The 12,564-nt window shown below is 48.5% G+C and overlaps 1 protein-coding gene across 4 annotated transcripts in view; it reads left to right on the forward strand.

The window, feature by feature from the left end:
- Window positions 1–12,562, forward strand: part of UBE2E1 (ubiquitin conjugating enzyme E2 E1) — a 75,958-nt gene extending 63,396 nt beyond the window's left edge. For all 4 annotated transcript variants that reach the window (XM_070072858.1, XM_070072859.1, XM_051858873.2 and 1 more), the window contains 3 exons: window positions 9,414–9,546; window positions 10,803–10,950; window positions 11,774–12,562. In XM_070072858.1, coding sequence (XP_069928959.1) covers window positions 9,414–9,546; window positions 10,803–10,950; window positions 11,774–11,871 — 379 coding nt within the window. In that variant the 3' untranslated portion in view covers window positions 11,872–12,562. The remainder of the gene's footprint in view (window positions 1–9,413; window positions 9,547–10,802; window positions 10,951–11,773) is intronic.
- The last annotated feature ends 2 nt before the right edge of the window (window positions 12,563–12,564 follow it).

Consider the following 12,564-nt stretch of genomic DNA (forward strand, 5'->3'; position numbering starts at 1 on the left):
AGTGTGGGAAGCTGCACAGGGAGCTGGTTTATGTGCACGTCTTCCTGCTGCCCTGGGCAGAGTGGCTTTGGGCACAGAGATTCAGAGGGATAGCTTGGAGCTGGCCAGAGTGCCAGAACCATGAGGGGTGTGGGCGAGCTGGGAACTGTAACATGGTTCACTTGTATTTTCTTGTAGTTCCTATTTCAGATTTTTACGGTGGTTTTATTTTTTAATGTATGTCTAGTGCAGGGATGAGGAATTATTTTCTGCCAAGGGCCATTCGGACATTTCTGATATCACTCACAGGCCATACAGAATCAGCTTAAAAATCAGCCAACTATAGATTTATTGAATTTTGAGCCCAGCTGTGGTTGCATTGCCAGGGCCAGACTAAATGAGACAGCCCTCGGCTGGGTGGTCCCACCCTGGTCTCCTGGGATTACCAGTAGTTATTTGGGGCAGGCATTTACCCCACCACTTACACAGGCTGACATTCTAAGTGTCGGGTTCGAGTCTCTGCTCCAGCTCCTGACTGATGGAGACCCTGAGACCTGGGTGGCGCTGGCATTGGCTCAGATGATTGGGTTCCTGCCACCCATGTGTGCAACCCGGATTGTGTTCCCAGCTCTAGCTGTGGCCCTAGGGCCATTGAGAGTGTTTAGGGAGTAAACCAGCAGGTGAGACCTTGCTCACACGTGCTCTCTCTAATAAAATAACTTGAAAAAAAGTCAGTTATTTTAATGGTTAGCCACTTGCAGTAATAGCACTTAAAAGTAAAGTCTACCCCGTGGTCTTAGGCTTGGCTTCAGGACCCCATTATACTCTTACAATTTATTGCAGACTCCAGGGGCTTTTGATTATATAAGTATGGTTAATAGTTACAGATTTTTACCATATTCAAAATTAAAATAGAAATCTTAAAATATTTATAATTAATTTTAAACTAACAGTAGAATATAAATACAAATAACCTTTGTAATGAAAATAACTATTTTCCAAAATTAGAAAACCTAGAAGGGGTGGCACTGTTTTCATATTTGCAGATTGCTCTGCTGTCTGACTTAATAGAAGACAGCTGGGTCGTCCTGTCTGCCTCTGCGCTCAGTCTGTTGCCGCATCACATCTGGTAGTCTCAGGAAAGCCCAGTAGAGCTGGGAGAGAGTGGGAGTAAAAATGGCAAGTGCTGGTTTAGATTTATGAAAATAGCTTTGACCTGCGGGTGCCCTGCACGGCTCTGGGAGAACGGGCTGGCCTCCCCTTGCTGGCGTCCCGCCAGCTGTAGCTGCAGGCGTCTTTATCCTGCAAATCCACTTCAGTCACAAGGACAGGCCCCGGGATGCCCTGGAAGGAGCACTCAGGGCGAGGTGCAGGCACCGCACGCCTGCCAAGATGGAGACAGGCAGCACAGCTCCAGGCTGACTGGGCAGTGCAGGAAAGCGTTCTGAGAGCCCCTGAAAAATAGTCGTGTAGCATTCAAATTCCGACACGTCAGAAAACATGTATTTGACAGAGTGACAGAGAGGGGGACACAGAGGTCTTCTGTCTGCTGGTTCACTCCCCAAATGCCATGACAGCCAGGGCTGGACCAGGCCAAAGCCAGGGGTCAGGAACTCCATCTGCCTGTCCCGTGTGGGCGGCAGAGACCCAGGTACATACTCCAACGTGGCATGCCGGTGCCCCAGCTGGCGCTTCCCCCTGTGCCCTAACGTCACTCCGACACCACTCGAGAATGAAACTCAGCAATAAAACAAGTTGCTAGGTGGGGACTAGCTCCACATCAGTGCAGTTCCTGCTAATGTCCCTGGAAAGTAGTGGAGGACGGGCCCAGCGCCTGGGCCCTGCGCCCTGTGGGAGACCCGGATGGAGGGCCAGGCCCCTGGAATCAGCCTGGACCCGTCCTGGCCATTGAGGTCATTTGCAGAGTGAACCAGCAGATGGAAGACCTCTGTGTCTGTACCTCTGTCTCTTTTACTCTTCCTGTCAAATAACGAAATAAATATAAAAAAGAATAATAACTCAATCTTTAAAATAAAGTAAAACTTGCCAAGTGAATGCTTTAGTAAACGATCATGAGATTCACGGTACTGAAGAAGCCGCCGTGCCGGGTTGTGCACGTAGCCCTCCGCTGCCCCGAGCCTCATGCTGCACGTCTGATACACTGCCCGCGGCTCCCCTGCTGGGGGAAACCTTCAGCTAAAATAAAGTGCACAATCTAAGGCGTGTTCTGGAATCTTGTCTTGGGGTAGGAGTCAGACCTGGTGAAGCTCCTGTCTGGGAAGTCCAGGACGCGGTAAGAGCTGTCCTGGCGACACTGGTGCCTTTGGGGATCAGCACTGACTGTGTGGAGAGCACCAGTGGTGGCAGCTGGCAAGCTGAGCTCCCGGCATGTTCTGCCCTCTCCCCAGCCTGCTGCTTCTGCAGCTCTGTGCCCCGTGAACCGCTAACTCGCAGAACCGTCTCTGCTCACTCGTTTGGACGACAGTTTATGTGTTAACCATAAGCACTCCAGCTTAAAAACCTGGACCTAACTACAGACTGCGTGGGGAGCAGAGGCGTAGTCGCCGCACCATGAACTGCTGAGTCAGGCTTGCGCAGTGAGATACTGACTCATCACCTTCATCCTGAGTACCCACCTGTGTAACCTGGTACAGGACAAGGCGCGGGTGCTGATCCTTCTCTCTCCAGTCGTTCCTCCAGTTCCTACCCCCACCTGGGCCTCTGTGCAGCTAGCGTGCATTTCTTTTTGTTTGCTACTTAGCCACATCACTGTACTGACAGAGGTTAAAGCATGCCTTCTTAGCTCAGTTTTCTAAAAGCTGTCATAACACAGTTGAGAATAATGACCCCAGTACCCTGCTGCTTGTCGTCTGTACCCCTGCAGGAGTGTCTTAACCTTTGCCCTCACAGGTTATCTTGAAAGTAGTTTCCTTACTCTGTGCATCCAACTCTGTCTCCACGTACGAACGTAAATTTCCAGATGAGCAGGACTGTGTTTTCTAAAGCAGCAGGGTGTACAGTAAAACCACAACTGAGTGACCAGCTAGGCAAGAGTGAGCTTTTATGGTGTTTTAATTATTTCACCTAATTTGGGAAAATGGTTGTGTAATCCTAAACATTGGTACGTATTTGACCGTGTAATTAAATATTGTTAACTACTGTTATGCCAAGCCTTGGAGTGGGAAAATTACTGCTCTCTGGAGACTTCAATTTTGATTTCAGACAGAGAGATTGTGCACCCACTGAGACAAGTGTCCCTCTGCTTTGAAGCATTCTGGTTATATATCAGAAATCTCTTTGGAGGTTTGTGTACCGTCTGCTCGAAGAAGACAGCAGGTACTGTCGGGTGGGGTTTCAGAGGGGGCTTTGTGAGAAGGCCATTCACTGGCTCATGTTGTTAAGACCTCAAGTGCCTGGATTAGTTCCCTGCCCGCATTTAAGAAGACAACCCATGTATCGGGGCTCACCCTTTCCCAACACGCCTGATTTGGGGAGGGCATCAGCTTTTCCAAGGAGTCAGTCCATGACCAACGTAAGACCCCCTTGGTCTACAGATCCTTCCCAAGACATTGGACCATGAGTGGGACGCCCCAGCCGTCAGAGCCCTTTCCTGCCTCTTTCCCGCCTTACGTACCTACCAGGACTGTGGCAGTGGTTGCCCTACTTTTTATTTTTCAATTTCTTATTAAGGATTTCTTTATCTGAAAGGCAGAGTCACAGAGAGAGAGAGACCGGGAGACACCAGGATCTTCCATCCGTTGGCTCACTCCCCAGATGGCTGCAAGGGTTGAAGCTGGTCAGAAGCCAAAGGCCAGGAGCCTCCCCTGCATCTCCCATGTGGGTGGCAGGGACCCAGGCACCTAAGCCATCTTTCACTGCTTTCCCAGTCATGTTAGGAGGGAGCTAGATTGCAAGTGGAGCAACCAAGACTGGAACGGGTGCCCATATGGGATACTGGCCATCATGCCACAGTGCTGGCCCTTGTTCTTTGATTTTTAATTATTTATTGTGTTTATTTGAGCAAGAGAGCAAGTTCCCATTTGCTGGTTCACTCCCCCAAATGCCCACAAAGGGAACTCAGTCCAGGTCTCCATTCCTGACTTGAGGGTGTGCATTAGCAGGAATCTGTAATTGCAGCAAAGCCAGGACTCGAACCCAGGCACTCTGAGGTGGGATACAGGCACCTCAGCTGGTGTCCCAGGTTAGGTCAAATGCTGACCCCTGGTCAGCTGCTTAATAGCAGTCACCAACTTTTGTCACAGGCCGGTAGTCTCCTTGGTGAGGTTTTCTGATTTTTCCAGTTCCATCTGCCACTCACTTCTTGGTTACAGATGGCTGCTGTTTTATGAAAAGGGCACTAAGGGTAAGAAGTGGCTTTTGCTTTCACCCACCGTGTTCTGTTTGGAGACAGTGTGGGTGGTGGAAGGATTTACTGCTGTTAGCTTACCTTCATGGCTGATCATCATCTGGATTTCTCAGCAAGATGAGAGTAAATCAAGAATGGGTTTTTGAGTACTGTGCTTGTCATAGGGAATATAGATTTGATTGTGGATTATTTCCTAAATTATGAGGGTGAGGCTAGATGACACAACTGATCATTTAAGTCTGGGACACTAGAAAATAAGACTTAATATTCTTTGTGTAAGACTTTCTCTTGCTGGCTTTTTTTTTTTTCTTTTTTCTTTTTTTTTTTTTTTTTTTGACAGGCAGTTAGGCAGTGAGAGAGTGAGAGAGAGACAGAGGGAAAGGTCTTCCTTCCGTTGGTTCACCCCCCAAAATGGCCACTATGGCTGGCGCGCTGCGCCGATCCGAAGCCAGGAGCCAGGTGTTTCTCCTGGTCTCCCATGCGGGTGCAGGGCCCAAGCACTTGGGCCATCCTCCACTGCACTCCCGGGCCACAGCAGAGAGCTGGACTGGAAGAGGAGCAACCGGGACAGAATCCGGCGCCCCGACCAGGACTGGAACCTGGTGCCGCAGGTGGAGGATAGGCCTAGTGAGCCCCAGTGCTGGCCATCTTACTGGCTTTTTGGACTTAAGTGTGCATGAGAATCATTTGGGGATCCTGCGGAAATGCACACTGACTTGGTCTGGGTGGGGTCGGATGTATACAGAGAGAGAGGTCTTCCATCTGCTGGTTCACTCCCCAGATGGCTGCAATGGCCAGAGCTGAGTCGTTCCAAAGTCAGGAGCCAGGAGCTTTTTCCGGTCTCCCATGCAGTTGCAGGTAACCAAGAACTTGGCTGGATTGGGAGAGGTGTAGCCGGACTAGAACTGGTACCAATATGGGATGCCAGCGCTTCAAGCTGTACCACAGCGCTGGCCCAAGTTTTTTTTTTTTTTTTTTTTAATATTTTTACTTACTTATTTAAGAGGTAGGTAGTGAGAGGCAGAGACAGAGAGAAAGGTCTTCTATCCACTGGTTCACTCCCCAAGTGGCCGCCAAGGCCGGGGCTGTGCTGATCAGGAGCCAGGAGCTTCTTCCAGGTTTCCCATGCAGGTGCAGGGGCCCAAGTGTTTGGGCCATTTTTCACTGCTTTCTCAGGCCGCAGAGCTGGACTGGAGGTGGAGCAGCTGGGACTAGAACCAGTGCCCATATGGGATGCTGGCGCTGCAGGTGGATGATTAACCTACTGCACCACAGCACCAGCCCCTCCAAGTTCTTTCTTAATTCCCATTTTTAAAGACCCTCACACGCGTGAGTACCTCATATTTTTATGAAAGTCACTGTGCTATGGGATATCAGGAATTAGTTGGGATTCCTAAGTGGGTAGATGAGAACTTGCACAGCACCCTGCACCGCTGCTCCTTCCTTGGGAGCACGCTGGACCACTCTCGCTCCCACCCCTTTCTCCACCGATGCTGTGTGCAGGCCCCTTTCCAGCATGTGCCTCATCCTTACCTGGGCCTTTCAGAGCTACGTCTGACATACGCCAGAATTGGGGTATTCTGGGACTGTGGGTGAGGGCCCTCCCGTCCTAGAAACACACGATGGCTGGGGCTTGGACATCTCCTGTGAGGACATCCACGTTCCGTTCTGCCACTGACCCGAGCGTCACTGGCATTGCCCGCAGCCCACCCACTTGCTGGACTAGCTTATCCTGACTTTGCTAGGACAACTTAGAAGGGGAAAAAAAGATGAAAACTGTGGATGCCACTGTGTCATCGTTTTTGTTTTATTTTTCTCTATAAAATGCACATGCACTCCCCCAGTGACAGTGAATTCCTCAAACATTCAGGCAACAATGGGTGGTCTTTCTTAGGGGTTTCTCAGACCTTTCATGGTGATTGCTGAGACCCCAGGCCAGGGACACCCCCCCCCCCCCCGAGACTTTTCAGGGTCTCTGTTATGTTCTTGATTATTGTAGCTACTCTGTGCACTTGTTTAGCAGAAATGTAACAACTTTTTCCTTATTATTAACTGTTGATTGGATTGTAATGTTCTTGATTGGATTCCTTGCGCCTTTTCTGAACCTTCAGGGAAGTGTGTACACACACAGAAGGCAGGCTGCAAAGCAGGAATCTTCATCTGGAGCTGTAGTTAGGACCGCAGGGGATGCACTGAGAATCTCAAAGCCCCTGTTCCTAACTGGTTCTCCCATTTCCAGCAGCCTGGACCCGTGGTTCCCAATGCAAATCAACTGTTTACCACTCAGCAGGGGGAGCTGTTTGAACGTGTAGATTTTGGGGTCCTGCTGTAGACATTCTAACTCATGCAGCCTGGGGAGTAATCTAAGAGTCTTCATTTTTAGTTATATAGATAATTTTGATGCACAGTGGAATTTGGGGACCCCGTTTTCTTTACAGTTCACATAATCTACTCAAGCCGGCACACTGTTGAGCACCTCTTCTCTGTTATTTAAGGGGCTGGGAGAAGTAGGCAAAGCTGATGTCACCTCTAGGTTAGACTAACCTCACTCTTGTTTCTCTAGGTCAGTCAGTCTCATAGCCTCATGGAGCCGGACCTGGCCAAAACAGTATGGCTTTAGCAGGCGCTGGGAATAGTGTCAGTACTACACTTTGAGGCCTGGTTCCTGGTCTGTAGAGAGGCGTTTAGAGTAGATGGAAGTATGGAGAGTTGAGAGTAGTAGCCTTTTACCTTTGTCTTCCTGACTAGGTAAGAGATTACTCATCTTGTCCTGCACCTGTGTGTCAGTGTTACCTTCCTCTTCTCAGTCCACATCTCAGCCAGCTGCAGTCTGGTGAAGTCACAGCCATTACTGGCCAGCGTCTGCAGAGTCTGCCTGTTCTAGTAAGGCTATACCATCAGCTGGTGGCTTACAAGCAGCAGAAATGTATCAGTTCCCGAGGGGGGAATCTAAAGCCATGGTGCTGCTGTGTCTGGCCAGGGCCTGCGTCCGAGTGCCCATCCAGTGTCTGCTTGCTGTGCCCTCACTTGATGGAAGAAAGCTGGGAGGGGGGGGTCTCTTAGGACACTGATCCCGTTCATGAAGATGTCATTGATGAGCCCCAGTGGCCCACCTCCTCCCAACAGCATCACATTAGAGCAACTCAAACACGTGGGCGGGTAGGTTTTAAGTGACCAGGGACCAGGTCTGCTCCCGGGAGATGAAGCAGCAGGAATCGGAGCCTTTCACTGGCAGGGTTACTGCGCGTTCTTAGAGGGACAGAGGGCTAAGAGCGCTCCCTGCATTGCACCCGGTGAAAATCACAGTCCACTGCCAAGTACACGCACCTGTGACTCCATAGTGTCGGCAGTGGTAAGTGATCTCCCCGTGTGCTCATGTGTTCAGTTGAAGACAAGTTTTTCATAGTTCTTGGGAACACCCATCGCGGAGTTTAAAGGGCCATATCGTCAGAGCCAATGGGAATCATTACCAGTGCTGCTCGCTGCCACGGGCTCCACAGGGCTCTTCCTCAGTTACTTAATTCCTAAGCCATTCCTGTGAGGCAGGTGTGTGAACGTGGGTTTAGGGCGACAGTGGGCTCTCGGGCACACACAGCTAACTCACTGCCTGTGCCCACTCCCCGTCGGGGCCTTTTCTTCACCCATGACTCCTCCCCAAGTCCTGCTTCCCTGGGTTTTTGTAAGCACGTTCCCATAACCTGTGTTTAGCTGTGGCTACTCCTACCCCATGGTGGAGCTGGGGAAAGCAGAGCTCACCTGTAGCCTTCTTACTCCTCTACTCCTCATCTCCTCTCTCTTAAATGAAGGTGTCAAAACCGGCTCTTGTCCAGTGTCAAAACCCCTCACCCGCCTAGCACACAGCTTTCCGTTCATGGTCATTGAGAGAGCCGTGCTGCCTGCCCCGCAGGAGTGGGGCGAGTGTTGGCTGGGTTTCTGCCATCCTCTCCGCGCACACAGCACTGCTCTGGGAGCAGTTCCAGGTGCGTCGGGCACTCTGTCACCGCCCCTGCTCAGCCGTGCTGTGGGGAGGCAGCCCGCTTCCTGAGAGTTTCGTCCTTTCCCCCTTCACTTTTTAGGACCATAGTACTGCACTTACTGGTTTGGGAAGCTAAATTAAGCTCTTCAATAATTTCTAGAATTAGGATAAAATTTGTTAAAACTTCATATATGTGGGAGGTGGGTTGTTTGGCGTGGCGGTTGAGCTGCTACGTGGGATGCACACATTCCGTGTCAGAGTGGGTCTGAGTCCCCACTCGGCTCAGCTTCCTGTAGTCCCTGGGGAAGCAGCAGGTGAAGGCGCAAGACCCTGGGCCCCTGCCGCCCGTGTGGAGACCTGGACTGACCTTGCAGCTCAGCCCTGGCTGTGGTGAGCAGGTGGGGAGGAACCAGCAGAATGAAGGCGTCTGTCAAATCTTTAAAAAATTACATATACGCTTCAGTACAAAGTGCCCTGGAAGCCAAGAGAATGCTGTGGAAGGGTTCTGTGGTCAGAGCGTGGTGTAACCAAGAGTAACAGACATTAGTGTCCTCACCGTAATAGAGAACCCAGTAACAGGATTTGATCTTGAAATTAAAACTGGATAACTTGCCATCATTCTCTTCCCACCCAGCATAGTTTTGGTTTATGAGAAAAAAGCGTGGCCGTCTTTTGGATCTTTTTAGGGTAAGATTATTGAGATACAAGAGCGAGGGAGGAAAACAGCCAGTGTGTCAGAAAACGAAACTTTTGCGCTTCAAACTGCTGTCGTTTGTCTGTATGTGCTAAGGTGTTTAAGTATTTACACTTTGTTCTGTGGCAAGGAGAGGTTTGAGAATTGAGTAACATTTCCTGCTTATTAAGAGCTAAGTAAACTTGGAATGACTTTAACATTCTTGAATCATCCAGTTGACTTGCCCCGAGGCTGATGTTTGCTATAGTTTCTGCATCAGAAAGATACTTCTGTTTTCTGAAGAAAAGTTACACATTTGATAGAAAGGTGGGGGAGGGGGTTCTCGCTCCCCTTTTTTGATACAGTATGAGAGTCGGGTGATGCCACCGTCTGCTTAGCTGTTGATGTGTTCTTTTCAGCGCTGGCCCCAAAGGTGATAACATCTATGAGTGGAGATCCACCATTCTAGGGCCTCCAGGATCTGTGTACGAAGGTGGCGTCTTCTTTCTCGATATTACTTTTACACCAGAATATCCCTTCAAGCCTCCCAAGGTAAGGAATTCCCCTGATTTATGTTAGATTTGCTAGTTCCCATAGGAGCCTAGTGAGGGTTTTCTCAGGGTAACTGTTAAGCACAAAAACTCAGTGGGGGGGGGGGGCAGGCTTTGTGGCCCAGTGCATCAAGCTACCACCCGGAGTGCCCACATCCCATACACCAGTGTCACTTCTGGCTACTGTTTCTATTTTTAATATTTGTTTTATATGCAGGCTTTGTGGCCCAGTGCATCAAGCTACCACCCGGGGTGCCCACATCCCATACACCAGTGTCACTTCTGGCTACTGTTTCTATTTTTAATATTTGTTTTATATATTTGAGAGAGAGACAGAGCTCTTCCATCCACTGGTTCACTCCCCAAATGCCTGCAACCACCCAGGCTGGGCCAAAGCTGAGGTCTGGGTGGTGGACCCAGGTCTCCCATGTGTGTGGCAGAGCGCCAATGACCTGAGCCATCGCCACTGCCACCCAGGGTCCGCATTTGCAGGGAGCCGGAGCCCGGAAGTGACCCAGGCACTGCTGTCATGGAGACGAGCATCTCAACTGCTGGGCTAAAAAGCCAGCCTCTGGTCATTTTTACTTTGGTCTCCTGATTTTTATTTGTGGAAATACATGATGTGCACCAATTAAAATAACTCCTGCTTCTGTGGCTCATGCTGACTGGTCCTTGCCCACACTGGGCTTCCCACTCATGGAGACCCCTCTATAAATCCTGGGGTTCTGGTAGACAGGGTGGCTGGGGGAACTGGTGTAACGCAAATCCTGAAGAGCTTTTTGGTTGTGTAGCCACTGCCTACTAAGCATTCTATCACATGCAGACTATGTTGTACCTCAGGTTTTATGAGGTATTGAAGATTGTGTAGTACTACCAGCTAACACAAGAGGTCAGCAAACAATTAGCTATTCATGCTTCAAAATGCTAATATTTAAACAGTAACCTTGCTGAAGATGAACTCAGGAGGGTACCGAACTTTTAGCTTTTTGAAGACATTACTTTTAAAATTGACAATTCCTGACACAGGACCAATGAACATTTAAAACTATATTAACTTTCCGTTTATTAGAGAGAGATTTTCCATCTGTTGGTTTGCTTCCCAAACGTGCGAACCTGCCAGAGTGCACTCTGCCAGGCTGAGACCCCACCTGGCCTCCCGCATGGGTGGCTTGGGTGCATTCGCAGGACCAGGCACCCCAAACAGCAGTCCCACAGTGTTATTCCTAAACAGTTGCTATTGTTTGACTTTTCTTTTAGGTTACATTTCGGACAAGAATCTATCACTGTAATATTAACAGTCAAGGAGTTATTTGCTTGGACATATTGAAAGATAATTGGAGTCCAGCACTAACTATTTCTAAAGTCCTCCTTTCCATCTGCTCACTTCTTACAGACTGTAATCCTGGTAAGGTTAACAATTCTCTACCTTGTTTTATTTTTCCTCACCTGAAAAAGACAAAAATGAAATTGCTTTTCAGAGAAAGTTCTAATGGAGATGAGTTGGCAAAGGGAGCAACTTCACCATTGTCTAGTATGTTCTAGGACAAAGTATTTTAAACTGAAGAGTCTAGTCTGTCCTAACCTCACCTGGCTCACTGTGCCAGAGCTGCTTACGGAGGCAGGGCTCAATTTTGAAATGGGATTTCTTTGCTAAATACTTAGTGACTACTGAAGTGTGATTTTGTTGGGACTGCATTCCATTAAAAGTTTTCCCTGGATAAGCTAATGTAAATGTAAAGATGCTGTGTTAAGTTGCCAGAAACACACTGTTCTCAACTGCAGCCCAGGTGTTGGCTGGCAACTGGAAGTGCCACGGCCACGAAGAACTCATACAGTGCCTATCGCCACCACACACGGCCACGAAGAGCTCATACAGTGCCTATCGCCACCACACAGCCACAAAGAGTTCATACAGTGCCTATCGCCACCACACACGGCCACGAAGAGCTCACACAGTGCACATCGCCACCACACGGCTGACGTCCTTTGTAGCCTGTAGCCCTGAGCCCGCCCAACATGTTAAGAGCAAAAGCGACTTACTGGGTGGTGTTGGTTGAGAAATGGTGTTAACCAAGCAGTAAAGCCAGACCAGTACTCTGTCCCTCCTCCATGCAGTGTTTTGTAAAGTCTGGAAGGAAAAATACCCAGAACAGTAGAGTGGTGTCTGACTGTAGAGTTGAAACTGCATTTTCCTTTCTCCGGAGTAACCTACATTCTTCTTCTTGCAGCCGACCCTCTGGTGGGCAGCATCGCCACCCAGTACATGACCAACAGAGCAGAGCACGACCGGATGGCCCGACAGTGGACCAAGAGATACGCCACATAAACGGGGTTTTCACAGTGCTTACATTACTTGTCTGTCACAGAAGAGAGCTGCTTATGATTTTGAAGGGATGGGGGAGGGTGGGAGTTGGTAAAGAGTAGGGTATTTCTATAACAGATATTATTCAGTCTTATTTCCTAAGATTTTGTTGTAACTTAAGGTATCTTGCTACAGTAGACAGAATTGGTAATAGCGACTTTTAAAATTGTCATTAGTTCTGCAGTATTAGCTAAAATGTAGAAAAGAATGTACATCTTGACATTTGGGTTTGGTTGCTTGTAGTCTGTAAAACAGCTTAATTTTGTACAGGTTACATACATGGCCATTGATGTAAAGTCCCTTTATGACTACATACTTTTGTTTAAAAAAATTGGAATTTGTTTTTCTCTTCTTGCAAGAGAATATTGATATTTAACAGAGTTTTTAGAGAGACTCATCTCATATATATAAAATGGACATGTGGCTATAAGACACCATATAGGAAATGAGTAGTTGATGTATTTTATTTTATATGCCAATCTACTTTATTGTGAAAAGATTAAAAGTTTGAATCAGGACTTGTGAAACCTGTAGTGAAATACCTTAAGCTGTTACCTGTGAGGCGTGGATAGGAGTTGCTCGGTGGATTGGTTATATGTTGTGGACTACTTAAGTCCTCGTTTGTTACTGTGCTAATAAACAATATTAAAAACAACC

This window comes from Oryctolagus cuniculus, chromosome 4, assembly GCF_964237555.1.
Source record: "Oryctolagus cuniculus chromosome 4, mOryCun1.1, whole genome shotgun sequence".
In the NCBI taxonomy this organism is placed as follows: domain Eukaryota; kingdom Metazoa; phylum Chordata; class Mammalia; order Lagomorpha; family Leporidae; genus Oryctolagus; species Oryctolagus cuniculus.